The 22,781-nt window shown below is 42.2% G+C and overlaps 1 protein-coding gene across 4 annotated transcripts in view; it reads right to left on the minus strand.

The window, feature by feature from the left end:
- The window catches only part of if (inflated), a 188,840-nt gene that overhangs the window by 42,371 nt on the left and 123,688 nt on the right, over window positions 1-22,781 (minus strand). For all 4 annotated transcript variants that reach the window (XM_065219277.1, XM_065219279.1, XM_065219276.1 and 1 more), the window contains exons 5-6: window positions 13,838-13,967; window positions 3,498-3,559 (exon numbers count right to left, since the gene is read on the minus strand). In XM_065219277.1, the coding sequence (XP_065075349.1) occupies window positions 3,498-3,559; window positions 13,838-13,967 (192 nt within the window). The remainder of the gene's footprint in view (window positions 1-3,497; window positions 3,560-13,837; window positions 13,968-22,781) is intronic.

Genomic DNA, 22,781 nt, shown 5'->3' on the forward strand with positions numbered 1-22,781 from the left:
TGGGGAACAGATTCACCCTTATTCTGTACGATGCGTCGAAATTTGATGCTCTCGACGAATTTGTTCTTGGTGCGATCAAAATGATCGGTGAGAGTGGCGCATAAATCATCGTAGCTAATCACGGGGACTCACAAGGAACTTCAATACGTTGTTGAGCTCTGCCCCCATGTTTACTCAAGCATAATTCGCGTACTGTGCTTCCGGAATGTGACTCAGCTGCAATGTCCACTTGAACTTCTTGAAGTAGTCAGCGACGGATGCTTCTTCCGTGGAGCGGAACTCTGACATGGAGAACGGGGGTACCTTCGGCGACGGAGCGGCAGCTTCTCCTGCCTGATGCGGGTTCGCTTGTTGGACGACACTTCCCATTGATGCTCTCAGAGCCTGCGCGATCATTTGGGACAGAGCCTCCATGAGCTCTGGAGTCACTTGTGCCATTTTTCCGGAGTATGAATTTTTCCGACGATCCTAACCTCACATTCGGAACGCTAAAGGTTTTTCCGAACTATCCCACTTCTGACACCAAATATAACGTATCAGTGGGTGTTTCTGTGAGGAAAGTAATAAACCGGTTCTACTAACGCGAGAATTTACTTTATTGATTGGTACTTTGAATAGAAATATAGCTTTCAACATAAAGCCATTCGAAATTGAACTCGCGGTTTTTATATTCTTCTTTTGACTGAAAAACGTAGCATACACTGATTGAAAACGGTACATGGAAAATGAAATGAACATACATAATAAGTAGTACAGTGAACAATTACATCGCAGAAAGAGGAATGTGTTATATTGTATTGAAATTATACTGGCAACACGGGATCTGACATCGGGAAATAGGGTGGGGAGAAAGATGAAGAAAAATAAACGAAGTTAAACCAAATGGTTGAGTGTTCTATTTCTTGGGAAAAGAATTAAATTCTTATCGAGTTTTTCTGGTTACAACAGTTTCCAGCACCTGCGATGGATAAATTAATCGGAAAAGGTAAAAATATGTCCCTCTTCCTATGCTTCATGGCGAACATTTCTGCCCTTATCACTCTTTTGATGGTTCCCCTATTCACCACCAGAGGCTGAAACGATCGCTTAGTTTCTTAGTTTCACACACAAGCAATCCGAAAGATCATAACCACTAAGGCACTATTCTAATTTTCCATTTTTCTCAACAAAAATATGAATGAACACCAACAGGATCCTTGTGAAAACAATACAGAATTAAATTTGTCAAGTGTAGGTCAAGTTTTTGAGCATCTCAGATGAATCAATTTATCAGGAAAAGTGAAAAAGTGTTCCCCTTTCTATGTCTAACGGCAAAAAATTCTTCTCACAACACTCTTTTTGACGTTCTCCTATTCGCCACCAGAGGCTAAATCGATCGCTTAGTTTCTATTAAAAAAGGCGTATTGATTCTTGTGAGCCTTTTTCTCCAAAAGTCCCAAAACCGTGAGGCTTGGATGAAATAATCCTACATTTTCCGAATCGAAAATGAAAATTCTGCTTTTGAAGAGCAGTGAGCGGCCGAAGATTAGAACAATTTCACCCCCTACAGCGCTTCATCGAAGCTGCCAAGCAATCACCGATATAACGTTCCTTCCACCGTCAACATGACAACCAACAATGACTCGGCAGTTTATGTACACTCGACTAGTGCATTTCAAAACCGGGATCAAACATTCCAATCAACCGTCCATGATTGTAAAAAATCATCCCGATCCGAATCGGATAGTTCACCGTAATTTCGCTCTCTATCTCTCTTCTTATCGATACTACCACAGAAAAAAAGACAGTCAGAAGGGCAAGTTCTTCGTCTCGGCTCTTTCTTGTTGTGTTCCTCCGTCGTCGTCGTCGTCACCCTATTAGCTAGTTAGCATGGATGTGCGCGGACGGACGACGATAATGATGAATGATCGATTCATCCGGCCTACTGCTGCCATCGAACGTCTGTCGTCGTCCCGGTGCCTTGTTGTGGTATTCTGAATGATCCATGATAATTTAATTTCCTCTCTTTCTCCCGCTTCAACGGGGCTCTATCTTGTAGCGATATGGTTGTATCGAATCGATATTTTCCTTTCACGCTGTCAATCATGGCATGCGGCGGATGGGTCGTCAGCGCTCGACGAACTATCATTATTCGACGTTTAGTTTCGTTCTGCGGCATTTGCATGGTGGTTATCATTAACACCTAAACGGTTCGTCAAAGGCAGGTTCAACAGTGCGCCCTTTTGGGCTGATTTGAATCGGTCAAAGAGTTCGAACCGATTCGGTGGCGAGCATAACGGCAACGGATTCGAAAGGGTTACTACGATGGTAATTAATGTTAATCATACCGAATTATGTAGAATCATGGACGTCCTATTTATGGTAATTAGCATGATGGTTCAATCATTGGGCTTATTTGGTGGAGGAGTAAATTCCCGAGAAAATGGACTGTCATCAGTTCGAGTATGGCACCCACGGGCGAGCTAATCCGATAATGCACTTGTCCCGGTTTTTTTTTTCTCTGCTCGCCCGAGACTGCCGGCGGCTGATGCCCACTCAGTTATTGCCATTTTCGTCAAATCCGATTATGAATAATTTTTGCATATTATTTCGCCAATGGAGGAAGCGAGCGAACGAACGAACGGGCGCGATCTCACGCCGTGCCTAGAGTTTATACGATCATGATTTTTGTTTCTGCCTTCGATCCACACCTCCCCCACATGAATATGGTTCTGTCCGAAAAACCGTAAAACGGGGCTGAAAATGTGGCAAATGTTTACATATGAGACTTTATGGCCGTCGTCGTCGCCATCGGTATTAATATTCAGGAGCACTTATTGGGAATGTCCGATTGCACAGTTCAGTGGAACATCGTGTACTGGAGGTGAACTCCCGTTGTAAAGAGTTGGCGATTCTGTTGCTTTTTCGTGTGCCGAATTTGCATAAATTCGTGGAATACAAAAGCGATCTGCCCCTGCTGCATTTGGTTGTAATGTGCACGCAAACATTCCCGCGGCTGAGCAGCAGATGCAGATTTTGTTTTCGAATGCATTTCGAACAGGGTGAACGAAAAATAGTTTCGCAGGGTTGCATGCATTGGGTAAGTGCCATCGCCATTGCAACTTTTAACTCTGTGGAGGCTCAACTAAATACGCCTGTTTCACCTCCACAGATATCCGAAAATCGGGGCTACTTTCAAGACACACCCGAATTCATCCCTGCGCACCAATTGACTCATCACGAGATCCAACTGGAATGATTCCCCCTCCGGATTTGATATACCCTTAGCGTCGTGGTCGGTGCCCAACATTGGAGGTTCCGAGAGGTTCACCCAAGACAGATGGAGTCAGCCAAACGGACAGATAGACAGACAGACAGACAGACGGTAGCCTTCTCGGTTGGATTCCATGGAAAAAGAGACATTTAGCTTGGCTTAGGGACGCAAAAGGGCAAACCGAACCGAAAGATAGTTCACCCGTGTGATGTTCGTTCGTCTTCGTTCTTCTGATCTTACTTACCTTAGTCAGCGAGGCACTGAAACCAGCTTGACATGATCCTTGCCGGTGATAACCCCAGTACACTGGAACGAGACGGAAACAGAAGAAGGAGAAAAGATGGTTAAATTAAAACATATGTTTGAAAAAATCTTGCCTGTCTCTATTTGACTTTGAAGAGGTGAATTTAATGACGACGACGACGACTTCCGAACGCCGGATGTTTATGGATTTCGGTGGAAAAGAGGAAATGTGTTCCAAGTTTTCGGCAGATTAAAACATGTTCTTTAGGAAATTGCTCGCTCCCGCTTTGTTTCGCGGATCCGAGCCGGAGCGAAACAGCTGAATAAACGTTTAAGCCGAGCGGAGAGCTTCTTCTTTTCACACATCGACGTTGGATACGACGCCGTTAAACTCATTATCTCGTAAAAGAAAGTCGAATGATAATCCCATTTAAATCCAGTCAGGCAGTCAAGTCAGCTAGGGCAGTGCAATTGGTGATGCAATTCTTCTTTTAAAGGCGCGATGATTGTAGACACAAGAATCGTCGTAGGATTTTATTACGGGCTTGGGATGTTGGGGTCGTTAAAAGTGGTTCGTTAAAGTGCCTGGATGACCCGTTGGTGGTTGCTGGCAGTGCAGTGGCAGTTAGACGGGATGTGGTGTGGATGTAGAGTAATTGAAAGATATGTTCTAGTCTGCATTTGATTGAGCCAGTTAAGATGTTTATCGGAACGGTGCTTCTACTGTTTGAGGAATGCTGATCTATTTTGAGATGATTTACAATCCAAAAAGTTTGCCGTAAGAAAGTTAACGAGATTTCTCTGAATAGATTCGAGTTCGAAATCCCATGAAGCTGACTCGATATTTTGGAGGACATTTGTGAGCCGTGTACTGGCTTTGGCAGATCCTGAGGTGTAGTTCCAAAATTTCTGTGGAGCTGCTCCCAATTTCCCTGAAATATTGTGGAGTTGCCTAACAAGTCCTAATTCAATGCCATTGTCTCACAAGCTCTGTGGAGTACCCAAGAACCAACAAGCCCAATAATCGCTAATGTTACAGTGTAAGACTCCAATCTTTATATCAGTCTTATATTCCAAAAAAATACTGGATTACACTCAATATAATTCTGGTCACTTCCCCGCGGGAACGCAGAACATGTCCGGATGTGGCCAATGTAGCCAATATGGCCCTAGACACTCAATAAGCCTACCAATCTTCTTATTTTTGAATTCTCATGTGATTTGAGGTGTCGCATGATGGGTTTTAAATCAAGTCAGATTCTGGCCACTTCCCCGGGGGAACGCAGAACATGTCCGGATGTGACAAATGTGGCCCCAGACACTCAATAAGCCTACCAATCTGCTTATTTTTGAATTCTCATGTGATTTGAGGTGTTGCATGATGGGTTTTAAATCAAGTCAGATTCTGGTCACTTTCCCGGGGAAACCCGGAACATGTCCGGGTGTGGCCAATGAGGTCATATATACTCAATAAGACCACAAATGATCCTAGTTTGGAGTTCTCATGCGATTTAATGTGTCACATGATGAGTTTTAAATCAAATGAGATTATGGCTACTTCCCCGGCAAAACCCGGAACATGTCCAGGTGTGGTCAATGTGGTACTGTACACTCAATAAGACTACCATGTCCGACTGTGGTCAATCTGATCCTGAAGACTCAATAAGACTACCAATGATCTTATTTTTGAATTCTCATGTGAATGCAGGTGTCGCATGATGGGGCTTAAACCAAGTCAGATTTTGGCCACATGCCCGAGTTAACCCGGAACACGTGCGCATGTGGCCATTGTGGTCCTAGACAGTCAACAAGACTACCAATAATCTTATTTTTGAATTCTCATGTGATTTGAGGTGTCGCATGATGGGTTTTTAGTTCATGTCAGATTTTGGCCACATGCCCGGGTTAACCCGGAACACATCCGGGTGTGGCCAATGTAATCCTGAAGACGGAATAAGATTACCAATGATCTTATTTTGAATTCTCATGTGATTTGAGGTGTCACATGATGGGTTTTAAATCAAGTCACATTCTGATCACTTCCCCGGGGAAACCCGGAACACGACCGGATGTGGCCAATGTAATTTTAGAGACTGAATAAGATTTTCAATGATATAATTTTTGAATTCTTTTGCGATTTTATGTGTCACATGATGGGTTTTAAATCAAGTAAAATTCTGACCACTTCCCCGGGGAACCAAGAACACGTGCGGGTGTGGCCATTGTGGTCCTAGACACTCAATAAGACAACCAATGACCTTATTTTATGATTCTCATGTGATTTGAGGTGTCGCATGATGGGTTTTTAGTTCAAGTCAGATTTTGACCACTTCCCTGGGGAAACCCGGAACACGTCCGGGTGTGGCCAATGTAATCCTGGAGACTGAATAAGATTACCAATTATCTTATTTTGAATTCTCATGTGATTTGAGGTGTCGCATGATGGGATTAATGCCAAGTCAGATGCGGGCCACTTCCCCGGGGGAACCCGGAATATGTCCGGGTGTGGTAATTGTGGTCCTAGACAGTCAATAAGACTACCAATGATCCTATTTTTGAATTCTCATGTGATTTGAGGTGTCGCATGATGGGTTTTAGTTCAAGTCAGATTCTGGCTACTTCCCCGGGGAACCCGGAACATGTGTGGCCAATGAAGTTTTGAGTTAATAAATGATCATATTTTTGAATTATCATGTGATTTAATGTGGGCCAGGATGTGTTTTACATCAAGTCACACTCTGGTCACTTCCCCGGAGGAACCCGGAACATGTCCGGGTGTGGCCAATGTAATCCAGGAGACTGAATAAGATTTTCAATGATCCTATTTTAGAATTCTCATGCGATTTTATGTGTTGCATGATGGGTTTTAAATCAAGTCAGATTCTGGCCACTTCCCAGGGGAACCCGGAACATGTTCGGGTGTGGCCATTGTGGTCCTAGATACTCGATAAGACTTCCAATGATCCTATTTTTGAATTATCTTGTGATTTGAGGTATCGCATGTTGGGTTCTAAATCACGTGAGATTCTGGCCACTTCCCCGGGGGTACCCGGAACATTTCTAGGTGTGGCCAATGTCGTCCTAGACACTCAATAAGACTACCAATGATCCTATTTTTGAATTCTCATGTGATTTGAGGTGTCGCATGATGGGTTTTAGTTCAAGTCAGATTCTGGCTACTTCCCCGGGGGAACCCGGAACATGTCGATGTGTGGCCAATGAAGTTTTGAGTTAATCAATGATCAAATTTTTTTAATTATCATGTGATTTAATGTGCCCCAGGATGTGTTTTATATCAAGTCACGCTCTGGTCACTTCCCCGGAGGAACCCGGAACATGTCCGGGTGTGGCCAATGTGATCCAGAAGACTCAATAAGATTGCCATTGATATTAGTTTTGAATTCTCATGTGATTTGAGGTGTCGCATGATGGGTTTTAAATCATGTTACATTCTGATGACTTCCCTGGGGGAACCGGGAACATGTCCGGGTGTGGCCAATGTAATCCAGGAGACTGAATAAGATTTTCAATGATCCTATTTTAGAATTCTCATGCGATTTTATGTGTTGCATGATGGGTTTTAAATCAAGTCAGATTCTGGCCACTTCCCCGGGGAACCCGGAACATGTTAGGGTGTGGCCATTGTGGTCCTAGACACTCAATAAGACTACCAATGATCCTATTTTTGAATTCTCATGTGATTTGAGGTGTCGCATGATGGGTTTTAGTTCAAGTCAGATTCTGGCCACTTCCCCGGGGGAACCCACATGTCGATGTGTGGCCAATGAAGTTTTGAGTTAATAAATGATCATATTTTTGAATTATCATGTGATTTAATGTGGGCCAGGATGTGTTTTACATCATGTTACATTCTGATGACTTCCCTGGGGGAACCCGGAACATGTCCGGGTGTGGCCAATGTAATCCAGGAGACTGAATAAGATTTTCAATTACCCTATTTTAGAATTCTCATGCGATTTTATGTGTTGCATGATGGGTTTTAAATCAAGTCAGATTCTGGCCACTTCCCCGGGGAACCCGGAACATGTTCGGGTGTGGCCATTGTGGTCGTAGATACTCAATAAGACTTCCAATGATCCTATTTTTGAATTATCTTGTGATTTGAGGTATCGCATGTTGGGTTTTAAATCACGTGAGATTCTGGCCACTTCCCCGGGGGTACCCGGAACATTTCTAGGTGTGGCCAATGTCGTCCTAGACACTCAATAAGACTACCAATGATCCTATTTTTGAATTCTCATGTGATTTGAGGTGTCGCATGATGGGTTTTAGTTCAAGTCAGATTCTGGCTACTTCCCCGGGGGAACCCGGAACATGTCGATGTGTGGCCAATGAAGTTTTGAGTTAATAAATGATCATATTTTTGAATTATCATGTGATTTAATGTGACCCAGGATGTGTTTTACATCAAGTCACGCTCTGGTCACTTCCCCGGAGGAACCCGGAACATGTCCCGGGTGTGGCCAATGTAATCCAGGAGACTCAATAAGATTGCTAATGATATTAGTTTTGAATACTCATGTGATTTGAGGTGTCGCATGATGGGATTTAAACCAACTCAGATTCTTGCCACTTCCCCGGGGGAAAATGTCCAGGTGTGGCTAATTTAGTGCAATATGTTGTTTTTGAATTCTTTTGCGATTTAATATGACACATGATTCTGGCCACTTGTTTAAAATTCTGGAATAATCCTGGGTAGGAATCGGGAAAAATCATGACCAGCATTCTGAAAGAAACCTCAGCAGTGTTTGGGTAGCAGATTTCTGAGATTGTTTAGTATTCAGGAAGAATTCAGAACAGTATTCTGCAAGAATCGTGAAAAGTAGTCGGAAAGAATCTTGTCTAAAATTCCGGAATGATCTTGGCTAAGATTCTGGAACAATCCTGACAAGGATTTGGGAGCTCTAGAACAATCCTGAATATAATTCGTGGAGACTCTAGATTAGAGTTCTGGAACAATTCTTAATAGGATTCGGGAGCAAAGTATTCGAAAAAAAATCAAAGATTTCGAAACTTCTTTGATGCTTAGCAAGTCTAACATACAATTGCGCAGGCTAAAATCTGTATAAGCTTAAGTTTTTAGTTGTATAAGGCAGATCTGCAGCTAGTATTGTTTGTTGGGTTCTAAGACCTTCCCTGGAGTTTTTGTTGATTTCCTGAAGTTCCCTAAATTGACAAGTAGTTCTCGGAACTTCCTTAATGTTCCGGCAATTTTCCTGATATTATTGAAACTTCCCTGGTGTCCCCGCCGTTTTCCTAAATTTTTAAAAAATTCTATATATTTTCGGAAATTTCCATGATTTCTTGAACTTCTTGATAGTTTTAGTAATTTTCCTTAAGTTCGTGGAAGTGCTCTGAAGTTCATTGATCTTGCGTGAAGTACACGAAACTTTCCTGAAGATAAAGAAACTTCCTAAAAATCTCTAAATTTCTCTGAAGTTCTTTGGACTTCCCTGAACATCTCGGAACTTTTTTAAAAATTTTCTAGGGTTTTTTTTCCTGAAATTAATGGGACTGCGGTAAAGTTTTTTGATCTTCGCTGAAGATCCCACAATTTGAAACTGCCATAAAGTTATCGGAACTTCCCATAAAATGTTCCCGCATTTTCCTGATGTCCATGGAACTAACTCAGAGATTCCGCAATTTTCCTAAATCTCCCGGAAGATTGCTAAAGTTTCCAGAAATTTCCTGAGTTACTCAAAACTTCTTGGAGAGTCCTGTTGTTCCATTGCTGTTAATTGAGCAACCCCGAGGTTCTCAGATCTTTTTCTGAGCTTTCCTGAAGTTTTCGCAAGTCTCCTGAAGTGTTCCTTTAAAGCTCTGAAATAAATGAAAATTACCGAAAAATCTTGAAACTGACCTTATTTTTTCGAAACTTGCCCTTACAGACTATCAAACTTTCCAAAAGTCTGGACTTTTCGCAAATTCTAGGAACATACCTGAAATTATTGGAACTGCCCTTAAAATCGTTGCGCTTTCCTGAAAATATATGAAACTAGCTTCCCTGGGCTTCTAGGAAGTTTTTACAATTTACTTAAAGTTCCCTGGACATCTCTGAAGTTTTCTTGACTTCCTGGAAGCTCTCCGAATATCCCTGAATTTCTCAGAACTTTCTAAAGTTGCTGCAGTTTTTCTGAAGCTTATTTGGACCGCCTTCTTGGAGCTTCCTCATTCATCATCATCAATCAGGCTAAGGCCTTAGTGTCCTCTGCTGTCCGAAGAAGTCGTCTCCACTCTACTCGATCTATGGCTACAGTTCGCCAGCCTCGTAGTCTGCGAAGGATCCGCAGGTCACCTTCTACTTGGTCGATCCACCTTGCCCGCTGCGCGCCCCTTCTTCTTGTTCCTGTTGGGTCGCTTTCTAGAACCATTTTCACTGGGTCGTCGTGCGGCATTCTTACGACGTTCCCAGCCCACCGTAGTCGCCCAATTTTTGCAATGTGGACGATGGATGGTTCTCCCAGCAGCTGGTGCAATTCGTGGTTCATTCGCCTCCTCCACTTTCCGACATCTATCAGCACTCCACCATAGATGGTACGCAACACCTTCCGTTCGAAAACACCAAGGGCGCGTTGGTCCTCCACGAGCATAGTCCAGGTCTCGTGGCCGTAGAGGACCATCGGTCTAATCAGCGTCTTGAAGACAGTCAAGTTCGTGCGGCGGCGAATTTTATTCGACCGGAGCGTCCTCCTGAGTCCAAAGTAGGCACGATTCCCTGCCTTAATGCGTCTTTGAATTTCTCTGCTGGTATCATTTTCGGCGGTCACCAGTGAGCCCAAATACACGAACTCATCGACCACCTCGATTTCGTCACCGTCAATCTGAACTCGGGGTGGGAGGCTAACATTGTCTTCCCTAGAACCTCTTCCTTTCATGTATTTTGTCTTTGATGCGTTGATGGCATGTCTAATTCGTCTAGGTTCAGCCTTCAGTCTGATGTACGTTTCCGCCATCATCTCAAAGTTCCGTGCCATAATGTCAATGTCATCGGCGAAGCCAAGGAGCTGGATGGACTTCCTGAATATCGTGCCACTCGTGTCTATCCCAGCTCTTCTGATCACACCTTCTAACGCGATGTTGAACAGCAGACACGAAAGTCCATCACCTTGCCGTAACCCCCTTCGAGATTCAAAGGGACACGAGAGTGTCCCCGATACTCGAACAACGCACATCACTCGATCCATCGTCGCCTTGACCAATCGCGTCAGTTTGACCAGGAAATCCGTACTCGTGCATAATCTGCCATAGCTGATCTCGATCGAGTGTGTCGTATGCGGATTTGAAATCGATGAACAAATTTTTTTTTTTTTGTTTATTAATTTATTTGATAAGGCTCAACCGAATTAACTTTACAGAGCCGAGGATTCTTGGTCACTTTACAATACATCTTAAAACTATAGTCAAAAGATACAACACAATAAACACTTTATCTTCCGCTATCCAAAAGGCCTCCTCCATCAGAACTGGAGCCGCTTCCAGTAGTTTCATTGTATGGCAAATTGTTGTACGCCAACGAGGGTCAGAGCGCGTCCATTGCAACAATGGACGCAAAACGTGGTCAGCACTCACACACTCATCACGAAACGGTTGCTTTCCAAAGTCGACGACGCATCGACCGAAAGAACTGCTGATGAAGAACAATGAGGAGGACCACACAATGGTTGCTGCCGAGAAAACAGACGATCGCGTAGCACACATCAAGAGTGGCCTGCTTTTGTCGACAGCCGAGTGAACACTGCGATGAACAAATGATGTACGTTGTATTCGCGGCATTCTGCAGAACCTGCCGAATCGCGAAAATTTGGTCCGTGGTAGCGCGGGTACCCTGGTATGGCAAATGGTGACAGACGGTGGCATAGAATTTGAGAGAGTAGCTTGTAGGCGGCGCTCAGCAGTGTGATCGCGCGGTAGTTGCAAAAATCCAACTTGTTCCTAAAAGAGCTCTAAACTTTTCCAGAAGTTCTCCAGAAGTTTTCCTCGTGTTCCCGAAGAAATTCTCGGAACTTCCTTTCATTTTTCGAAACTTCATCAATATTTTTTTATAAATTTTCATTAAGTTAGTAGAACTATCCTGAAGTTCTTGGAACTTTCCTGAAGCTCCCACACATTTTCTGATATTGACGGAACTGTACTGAAGTTTTCAGAATTTTCCAGAAAAATGTAAAGTTCCATGCAATTTTTCAAAACTCAATGCCCTGAAATATTTGTATGTCTCTAATCATCACAAAATTTCTAGACATTTTCCTGAAATTTATGGACCTGCACTGAAGCTATTGGAACTTACCCCTTTACGATCATTTAACTTCCCCCTGGAAACTTTTCAGACGATCTTTTCTGACGTTTTTGGATATTTTATAAAACACTAAAAGTTTCTTAATCGGTCCCAAAATAATTTTCCTGAAGTAAATAGAACTATCAGAAAGTTCTCAAATTTGTTTTGAAGTTCTCGAAACTTCCCTAATGCTTATGATGGTCGTGAAACTGCCCTGAAGATCTCTGAAAAGTTTTCTGGACATATTATTCTTTGCTCTTAGAACATCCATAAATTTCCTACAATAAATCTGATGTGATGGAAATTCTCTGAAGTTCTCAGAAGTGTTCCAAAGTACTCGCGTCATTCCTTAAGATCTTTAAACATACATCATGTTCTTAAAACTGCGCTGCAGTTATAGAAATCTACCCTTTGAAATATTCACACTTCCCCAAGTAACAATTTTGGTTTTATGAGGGTTCTGTAGACCATGATTTATACTTGTAGAATGCTATTAAACCTCGATAAAGCCTGCAATATTACTTGGGAAAAGCCTTTTGAAAGAAGGAAACAGCTTAAAATGGGAAGGTTTTAATTGCACAAAATAAATCATTGATTTATAGGCACTGGATGCATCAATCATAAGACGATTAGACAACTCCATTACCCCACAATCGGATCAAAAGGAAATCCTCCTCGCGAAGATCACCCTCACAGCCGTTCCATCTTGGGACGAGCGAGATGCTCCAGTTGCATATTTTAAAAACCCACGAATCACCCCGGATGAACGCGTGCTAATGCTTTTTCGGTGTTTCCGACAGAAAGAAGGTTCCCATCATAATATGCCCAGTTCCTGCATGCTCCGTCAAGGTGAGGTCTGCTCCGGTTTCAATGCCATAAATCTGTTCCTGCTCATTTAAAAAAAAGTTGTTGTTGTTGTTTGAAGGTGATAGTGCGGCTCAGAGCTCAGACCGTAAAACTTTCCCTCGGTAATATCTCACAGCTCACAGCCAACGGCATCATTGCATCACAGATTGCAGCCTTCTAGATCCAAGCCCTACAAGGTGTGTAGATGTTCACGGCCTACTGAGCAACGGGAGAATTAACATTGACCGGAAGATGTTCTCTGCTCGCCATATGAGATCATCTAAAACCGACGGAGAGTGCTTTGAACTTGCACTGCTGCACAGTAGATAAATTGGAGTGTTTGTTTTCATGAAGGACGCGGGTGCTAATCGTTTATGCTGGTTTATGCTAGTCACACCTCTTCTACGACGACTACGACCACGACCGAGTCAGCCAGTAGTGTAATCAACCGAAGCGCATCTTCCCCAGCCACGCATGCCGAGAAACGATGCATCTTCGTTGGATGCTGCGGTGCAGCATAACGATGGTGAAGGCGAGCATAATTTATGGGATCATGTTTGTGTGTTTAATGGCGTTTTTTTTTCGGGAAGGTGCACAGATGTGAGAGGTTTACAGAGTGTAACTTCAAAAAGAATTTTCACCGGGGTGTTAAACAATGCTAAACAGGTTATGTCTATGTTAGCTTCTGCGATGTCGGGAGTCACTGGGAGAAGTCCTAAAATGCATTGAATAGAGAAGTGATAAGGCATTCCATGAGACAGCTTCGGTCAACTGATTTTTAATTTACCGAGAATTTTTGACAGTTCACAGTTGAACTGACAGATCTTTCCCACATAGACTTCGCTGACACCGTTAGGCCGTTCGCAATGTTGTTGTATTTTATATGGACTACTTTAATTTGAAACAAGCAGAAACGCATCCTTCGCAGTGCTGATTTGCAGTTTCATCATTCGAGCACTAATTTGCACCATATTTGCAACTGCTCGAAACACAAATGGAACTCTGTTTCAAATTTCTTTGTTTGTTTTGTGGAGCTCTAATCAGACAGACGGCAAAGTTATTAACAAATGAGCAATTTGTGCGAAAAATTGAGCAAGCCAACACTGGTTCTACGGATACTTTTGTTTTTAAGTCTAAGTCAAGAAAATTAAAACATGTCCCGCCCCTTGCCACCCCAAGTGATAAACAAAACGGCTACTTACTCGTTCGGCAAGGCGAATATTCGTCAAACTGCTGCATATTGTTCCGGGCAATGTAGCACGTCCCCACCGGTTCCACCCGTTCCACCTTCCGGGGCTGCAGCTGATGGAACACGTATCGCGGAGCACAGGCCTGCAAATGTCACCAGAAAAAAAGAAAACGAAAAAAAACGCCCTCCATAAGTAAATCGCTTCTGACAGTTCTTTCGACGACGACGAGGCCAAATTTCAACCGAATGAAATCTTCCAGCGTCGTCAAAATGACAATATAAATATATTTCTTTCGTTCGGTGGATACAAATCACAACATGAAATGGAAGGATGGATGGCTGGCATGCCACGGATGCGAAAACTTGATACCTACCAGCTCGCAACGGAGAGAAACAAACAAACGAAAAAACTGACCATTTTCAAATAAGGCAACCAGTATCGAACGGTATCATCATCATCATCATCGGCAACCGGATAAATATCGCGAACCGGCTGCGGCCGCCGACCCTAGATGGTCAAAACAATGCGATTTTATTGTTGTTGGTTGCTCTTTCGCTGTCCCTTGGTCCGGCCAACGCGCGAGCGAGCGGCACCTGACTTGACCATAAATAAAGTCGCATCGCTCCAAGTCCGGCAATGCAGTAGGCTACGATGAGTTTCGGTTTGGGGGATGGGAAGATTCTCGCTTGCTATGATTTTTCGCTTTTCCTGATGTCACGATGTCAGGTTGTAAGCGAATTTTCATTTCACTCACTCCGGTTGGGCAGTGATTTTCTGCTTTATTGGATCAAATGTAATCCAATCCCGCAGCGCGAAAAAAGGTGTCGAAAATGTTAATGGGTCAAACGGTTTATCATTGGATGGAGAGGGGCGGAAAACTATTCGCGATGTCAAAAGCCATTATCACGTCACGTTGCACTCTGTTTTGTCGCTTTTAATGGCATCCGCGAGCGACACACAAACGGCAAACGGGGACAAGGCAGGACGACCGGGCGGATCCTTACTCCTATACGACGGAAACTGGTTACCTGGTTAGGTAGGTTGGTGGATGGTGGCCTTGTAGCTCGATGTCACATTTATTATGGCATAGTTTGAACGGGACCATGTGCCGGGGTTAATTAGGACCTACCGGGTTTCTTTATGATACGCTGGTTGAGGTGATGGTTATCTGCTAAATGCGATGGTATCGGGCTCATCAATTTCATGGAATTAAAGCCTCAGAATGGATGACGGAGTTTCGATAGGTGGTGGTTTCATGGATTCAACGATTAACTGTAATACGATGTCGCAACAAATATCTAAAGATTCATCATTTAAGGCATATTTAACTTGAATATAGACATATAAAACTGATATAAATAAAAAAAAGATTGTGATTGTGAAAATATTGAAATTTTCTTTTAAAAGTTCGCTCAAATTTGGTAAATCAAGATGAAAAATCGTATTCCTAGAATAGATTATTTAAATCAAAAGTGAAATCTGGTTAGTTTCCATTTAAAAGTGTAAAATTTCAAAATTAGAATAGGTTTCAGTGTGACATTGATGCCAATTCCATGCGTCAGTCTTTTACCATCAATTCTGCATGCACTGTTCTGTATTTTGCATAACAACACAAACACGCGAGGTGTGAAGATTATGACATCAACCTTTGTCAGTTGTCAAGGACAATATTTTCTGGAAAACCATGCTCTTTTTTATGTGCATTGATCTGGTGGTGAAAAGCTGCCTAGTGTTTGGACTGGACTTTTCTCCATATAATGAGCTGTTTTGGGTATTCGTCCGAACACACTTTCTGAAAGAAGAGAAAGTGAAACACTTCAAATCCAGCGGCATCATCAACCTCGAACACATCCTACAGCAATGATATGCTTTATTTGCAACTCAAGTTTCAGCAAGACAGCGATCCGGATCAAACATCTGAAGAAAATTCATGGTACACCGAGCTGTTTTACATATAAGTGCGTTCATTGCAATCCTAATCTTAAATTTCAAAATATCTATTGTTACCAAAGACATCTTAAATCTAGACTTTCATGGAGAATTTAGCTTCTCAGAAAAACAAGTCGCAGAAAGTCACGAAAGTACAGAAGAGACAAATGTAGGCGTTCATGTAGAATCTAACTGTAGATCTGTAAATAAACTTGTAGAAAAGGATGAATGTGTTGCGAACTAGAGATGACATGTTAAAAAAAAAGAGGGAATCGATTTTTTTCATTTACCCTTGGACTTCATAACAACAGTAATTTAACTAGAAAAAATGTGATTGATATACAAACCGATGTGACCAGTAAAATAATACGGCCAATGCTACAAACAATATCAGATGCTACACTACTTCATATACCAGATGAGAGCAAAAACAAAATCGAAATTCAATCTCTATATGATAGATTATCCAAACTATTTGATTTCATTGCAACTGAGCATCGCATGTTTTCTCAATTGATAAAGAATGATTTGTTCAAGCCACCAAAACATGTACACAATTGGAAGTGAACTTGTGGAAATGGTGATGCATGGAGAACTCACAATCGATTTAGAAAAAGTGAGGGGATGCATCCTGCCGATTAAATTCCAGATAAAAAGTGTTCCAAATTTTTAAAGCAGCAACTTTTTTCGATGCAATGCTTAAACTGTAATTTATTTATCATCAATAAATAGTCATCATAATAATTAAAGTAAATTACTCACAACAAAGTGGTTTCCTTTACCACTAGACTCCGTTTTCTAATTTCCCTCAATTGGGCGAACTTGAGTACCGCTACCCTAACCGTTATCTGTTTGGTGGGTTTTCTGGGAGAAACACGTAAGTAAACAAATTAAATGTTTGGTCACTAATCTCACTTCTTCTCACTACTTACAGCTTTGAACCTCGATTTGAACCGACGTCTGATTCTTGTTGCACTAACTGTAAGCTAATTGCGAAATCGAACTCAATAAACCACTTTTAACTGTTGAATTAACTGCTATAAATTGCACCGTAAACAACCGACTTTCTTTGCAATGGCGAACTTATCACTTTCTATCTGTTTTGTTTTGTTTACCTTATGTACTATCTCCACTATCATCTGTATTGTTTTGTTTTTTTTTCTACTACTACCACTCCAGCGCGCGAGCTGTCATGCTGCAGCTTTGCTCGTTAACTAGGAGTGTCCAAGCGGCGTCGCAACACCCCGACCCGTAACATCCGGCATTCCCGGATTTACCTTACCTCCAGCGCCGCTAGGTTCATCACGCTTCGTCTCTGCACCTTTGCATCAGCGGACCTCACGTCCGCCTGTCGAACTCGTCCATCCGAGCCCTTCATCACCACCTCAACGATACCTCGTCTCCATGCCTTCCGATTTTTCCCGTTGACTACGAACACTAGGTCACCTTCCTTCAACGGCTGTTGATCGTCGAACCATTTCGACCGTCGGTCCTTGCTCCATCTTTCCCACATTCGGTCTGCAAGAAACTGCGAGCGCTGGTATAGGTTTCGCAGCGCTTCTGCGGTATCCGTTCCGTCCACCTTCAAGTCTGCACCAGACACCGTTCCCCGTAGGAAATGGTTTGGAGTTAGTGCTTCAGTCTGATCCGAATCCTGCGGCAAGTACGTCAGCGGGCGTGTATATATCATATCGGCCGCATCCGCAAGTGTTGTCACCAGGATCTCATCGGTCAGCTTTCTCCCGTCGTCCAGCGCGCGCATTGCCTCTTTCACCGACCGAACCATCCGCGCCCAGACTCCTCCCATGTGTGGGGTTCCAGGCGGGATGAAGTGCCAGGTGGTTGTGGAACTGCTTGCGCTCTCTTGGTTAATTTTCTCCATCTTGACCATCTCGTTGTTTGCTCCCTGGAAGCACGGAGCATTATCGGAGAAGATTTGATTTGGCTTGCCGACTCTGTTGTGAGACTATGCACGACCTCCAGATGCACCACCCGCACGGCCAAACAAGTGAAGACTGCCACCCAACGCTTCTCCTTACGCCGTCCCATCGTAACTTCGAATGGACCCAGGTAATCAATGCCCACGGAGCTGAAGGGCCGAAGATAAGGAGTGACTCGCTCAACTGGAAGTGGAGTCATCTTTGGTGATCGTGGACGACATTTGTTAACCTTGCACCAGACATTGATAACTACCTTCTGTATCGCCGGCCGCATTTTCGGAATTTGGAACCGCTGTCTCATTTTGTTGAGCACGGTCTCCGAATTTGCGTGTCCGAAGTCTTCGTGATAGTGCTGAATCAGTTTCTGGGTCACGTAGAAAAATCGGAACAGAATGATCGGATGCCTTTTGTCGAAAGAACTCCCTTCGGCATTCGCAAAGTCGACCGTCCATGCGTAATACTCCTTTGCTATCCAACACCGGTGAACATTTGTAGATTGAACTACTTTTCTTGACAGTCCAGCCATTGTTCCGTCCGGATGACACTTTAAGGCTGTGAACCATTTGCCGAGTTAAATTTAACTCGTGGTTAAAAGTGACATTTCGAAAGTTATTTTCTATGTTCGAAAATCCCCGTGCTGTCGATCGACCGGTTTTCGAGCCACGGTTGTCAAAATTTAACTTATTGTCTGTCAGAAATAACCATGCTCGGATAGCAGGGTTAATCGATAACTTTGCATCTGTCAAATTTTAACCAAAAGTTAAAATAATCCACCAAATGGTTCAGAGCCTAAGGCTCTGAACCATTTGGTGTATTATTTTAACTTTTGGTTAAAATTTGACAGATGGAAAGTTATCGATTAACCCTGCTATCCGAGCGTGGTTACTTCTGACAGACAAGAAGTTAAATCTTGACAACCTTAGCTAAGTTCTTCTAGAAAACCGGTCGATCGACAGCACAGGGATTTTCGAACATAGAAAAAGCTTTCGAAATGTCACTTTTAACCACGAGTTAAATTTAACTCGGGAAATGGTTCACAGCCTAAGTTGTTTGTGAGCACACTCATTTCGTCCGGAAAACTGTCCCACTGTGCCTGCCGCCAAAGAATTGTTTCCGCCTGCTGGAGCTCTTCCTGTCCGAGTGATGCTTTCACCGACCCGTAATTTGCTGATGTCGCTTCGATCAGCTGCCGCTGCTTCGCCGTAGCCCTTGTAGTCACTATCGGCTCTCCTCTTATTTTTCGTCAGCAGCTGGCGATAAAGCGTAACTACACTGGCTGTCACCCGCCTACACGATAACCGCAAAATACCCAATAATGACTACATAGTAAGCATTTTCGAGGGACACTGGGACGGTGCTCTCTTGCCGTGCGGATCTATTTGCTTTTTGCTGAAGGAAGTGTTACTACTACCTAAAGCTACAACAAATTTTAACAGCACTTTTCAGTGCTCAACCTGTAAAAAATTTCTACCTTGTTCAACTCTTATTCCTCTTCGATCCTTGTTTGGACCCTACCCGAGGTAATCCTTCTTGGATATCGATTTGGAAAATTCCTCTTCGATCCTTCAGATTCTTATAGTAATCTGCTTGGAAGTCGATTTGGATAAAAATTTACTGCCGCCATGGCGCCTAAACGCAAAAGAAAGGGGCAAACTCTTGACCCCCCTTCTGATGAAATTAATTTGAGTAATCAATTTGATTTGCTCACGGATGATGAGAATGATCCATCATCCAAGAAAAATTCTAGTAAACTTTCCCGGCTTAATGCCAAGAAGGAAAAGATTCCCCCTATTGTGATAACCACTACCGATTTCCATGCTCTTCGCATGGAACTTTTGAATTTCGTGAAAGTTAAGTTTTCACTACAAATTGGACGTCGGGGTGAATGCCGTGTATTGGCTGAAACCTTGGACGGATTTAAATGTCTTCTCAAGTATCTTACTGAGAAGAAGCACAAATTTTTTACTTACGACACCAAAACTGAACGTGTGTTCAAGGTTGTCATGAAAGGACTGCCCAGTGGTGAATCCCTGGATCAGATCAAAGATGAACTGGCAAAATTACTTGGAGTTGTGCCACTCCAAGTAATCAAAATGAAAATGAAATCCCGTCCTGGCGATTCGCGCAACGGGATTTCTAATGATTTTTATTTAGTTCACTTCAAGTCTAGTGAACTAAACAACCTTAAGGCCTTAGAAAAAGCTAGCCTTATGCTCCATGTCCGAGTGAAGTGGGAACACTTCAGGAAGACTGGAGGAAATTTCCAAAACCTCACCCAGTGCCGTAAGTGCCAGGGATGGGGTCACGGAACTAAAAATTGCTACATGCCAGCTAAATGCATGAATTGTGGTGATTCCTCTCACGCAAAGGACGACTGTCCTGTGAAGGAAGATCCTAAGAAATTTAAATGTTCAAATTGTGGTGAAAACCACAAATCCAATTTTTGGGAATGTAAGACTCGCAAAGCGATCCTACAATCTCGTTCTAACCGTCAGGTAGGAAACGCTCCACGTTTCCGACCAGGTACAAATTCCTCTGCTGTTAACAACGGTCAGCGAGGAACAAATTCTACATTCGTACCCGTAGGTACAAATATCTCCCCTGCTTCAAATGTTTCATCTGTACCTACTCCCCTCGCTGCTAACAATGTTCAGCGAGTTAATGGAGCTACCTATGCTGCTATTGCAGCGGGTAGAAATCAAAATACTAACCAACGTTCTAATGGAAATTTTGACAATTTTGACTTAGGAAGCATTACTGCCCCCAAAATGGAATTTTTACAGAATTCATTAATTGACATGATTTCTGATATGCTTAAATCTAACTCCATGTTTGATGCTATTCAAACTGGAGTAAAATTTGCAAATAATATTGTCATGACTTTAAAATTCAGTAATGGATTTTAAAGCATTAAATATTGTAAATTGGAATGCTCGATCTCTTAAAGATAATGAAGACGAGCTATTTAACTTTTTAAGAGTTCATAACGTGCATATTGCCGTTATAACTGAAACGTTCCTTAAACCTGACCATAAGGTTAAGAAGGACGCAAATTACTTGATTTATAGAAATGATCGTCTTGATGGACCCTGTGGTGGCGTTGCCATCATTATTCATAGACGAATCAAGCATAAAATTCTTTCTTCATTTGAAACCAAAGTTTTTGAAACTTTGGGGGTTTCTGTTGAAACAAAATTTGGACAACTTACGTTTATAGCTGCCTATTTGCCATTCCAATGCGTAGGCCAGCAAAAGAATTTTCTCAAGGGTGACCTCCAGAAACTTACCCGTCATAGGTCTAAATTCTTCATTATTGGTGATTTTAATGCAAAACACCGCTCATGGAATAATGCTCAAAGCAATTCCAATGGTAATATTCTGTTTGATGATTGTTCTGCAGGTTATTACACTATTCAATATCCAAACAGCCCAACATGCTTTTCTTCTGCAAGAAATCCCTCCACTATTGATTTGGTCTTAACTGATTCATGTCAACTTTGTAGCCAATTGGTTACCCATGCTGACTTCGGTTCTGATCACCTTCCAGTAACTTTTGAAATATCCCAAGAAATAATTTGTAATCCCAACAGCTCTACTTTCAATTACCATAGAGCTGATTGGGAGCAGTATCGAACATTTATGGAATATAACTTCGATCCAAACATTCCTTTGCAAACCAAAGATGAAATTAATTATGCTCTTGAATCTCTGACTACTTCTATAGTTGAAGCAAGAGCTGCCTCAGTACCAAAATGCGAGGTTAAATTCGATTCAATTATAATAGACGATGATCTTCAGCTCTTGATCCGTCTTAAAAATGTCCGTAGGAGACAATATCAAAGAACACGCGATCCTGCCATGAAAGTTATCTGGCGGGATTTGCAAAAACAAATTAAAAAGCGATTCTCTGCCCTGAGGAACAAAACCTTTGAAAATAATATTTCTAAATTAGACCCGAGTTCCAAACCCTTTTGGAAACTCACAAAAATTTTGAAAAAACCTCAAAAGCCTATTCCAGCGCTTAAAGAAGGTGGTAAAATTTTGATCACAAATTTGGAAAAAGCTCAGAAACTTGCTAAGCAATTCGAGAGTTCCCATAATTTCAGTTTGGGTCTTACTAGTCCTATTGAGAATCAGGTTGCTCGGGATTTTCTGAATATTTTCTCTCGGGAAAATATTTTTGATGATTCCTGGGGGACTGATTTGGACGAAGTAAGGTCTATAACTAAAAATTTTCAAAATATGAAAGCTCCAGGTGATGATGGAATTTTCTATATCCTCATCAAAAAACTCCCAGAGAGTACCTTGTCTTTCTTGGTAAAATTATTTAACAGATGTTTCCATTTGGCATACTTTCCTGATAAATGGAAAAATGCAAAAGTTGTTCCAATTTTGAAGCCGGATAAAAATCCAGCTGAAGCTTCTAGCTACCGTCCAATAAGTTTGCTTTCTTCAATAAGTAAACTTTTTGAAAAGATAATTTTGAATAGAATGATGCTTCACATCAATACGAACTCAATTTTTGCAGATGAGCAGTTTGGATTTCGCCATGGGCATTCAACTACTCATCAACTCTTAAGAGTTACCAATTTAATTCGTTCAAACAAATCTGAAGGCCACTCAACTGGAGTTGCTCTTCTAGACATAGAAAAAGCATTCGACAGTGTTTGGCATGAAGGTTTGATTGCTAAATTGAAAAAGTTTAATTTTCCACTTTATATTATGAAATTAGTTCAAAATTATTTAACTGACAGAACTCTTCAAGTAAATTATCAAAATTCCAAATCTAATCGACTACCTGTTAGGGCAGGAGTTCCTCAGGGTAGCATTCTTGGGCCTATATTGTATAACATTTTCACTTCGGACCTCCCTGATTTGCCTCAGGGTTGCCACAAATCTTTGTTCGCTGATGACACAGGCATTTCCGCTAAAGGAAGAAGTCTTCGTGTTATTTGCAGCAGACTTCAGAAAAGTTTAGATATTTTCTCTTCTTATTTACAAAAATGGAAGATTTCTCCCAACGCTTCCAAAACTCAACTTATAATATTTCCACATAAGCCTAGAGCTTCGTTTTTGAAACCTAGTAG

Source organism: Ochlerotatus camptorhynchus, unplaced genomic scaffold, assembly GCF_037179485.1.
Source record: "Ochlerotatus camptorhynchus isolate MF236.1 unplaced genomic scaffold, CSIRO-AGI_Acam_v1.1 ptg000102l, whole genome shotgun sequence".
Taxonomy (NCBI): domain Eukaryota; kingdom Metazoa; phylum Arthropoda; class Insecta; order Diptera; family Culicidae; genus Ochlerotatus; species Ochlerotatus camptorhynchus.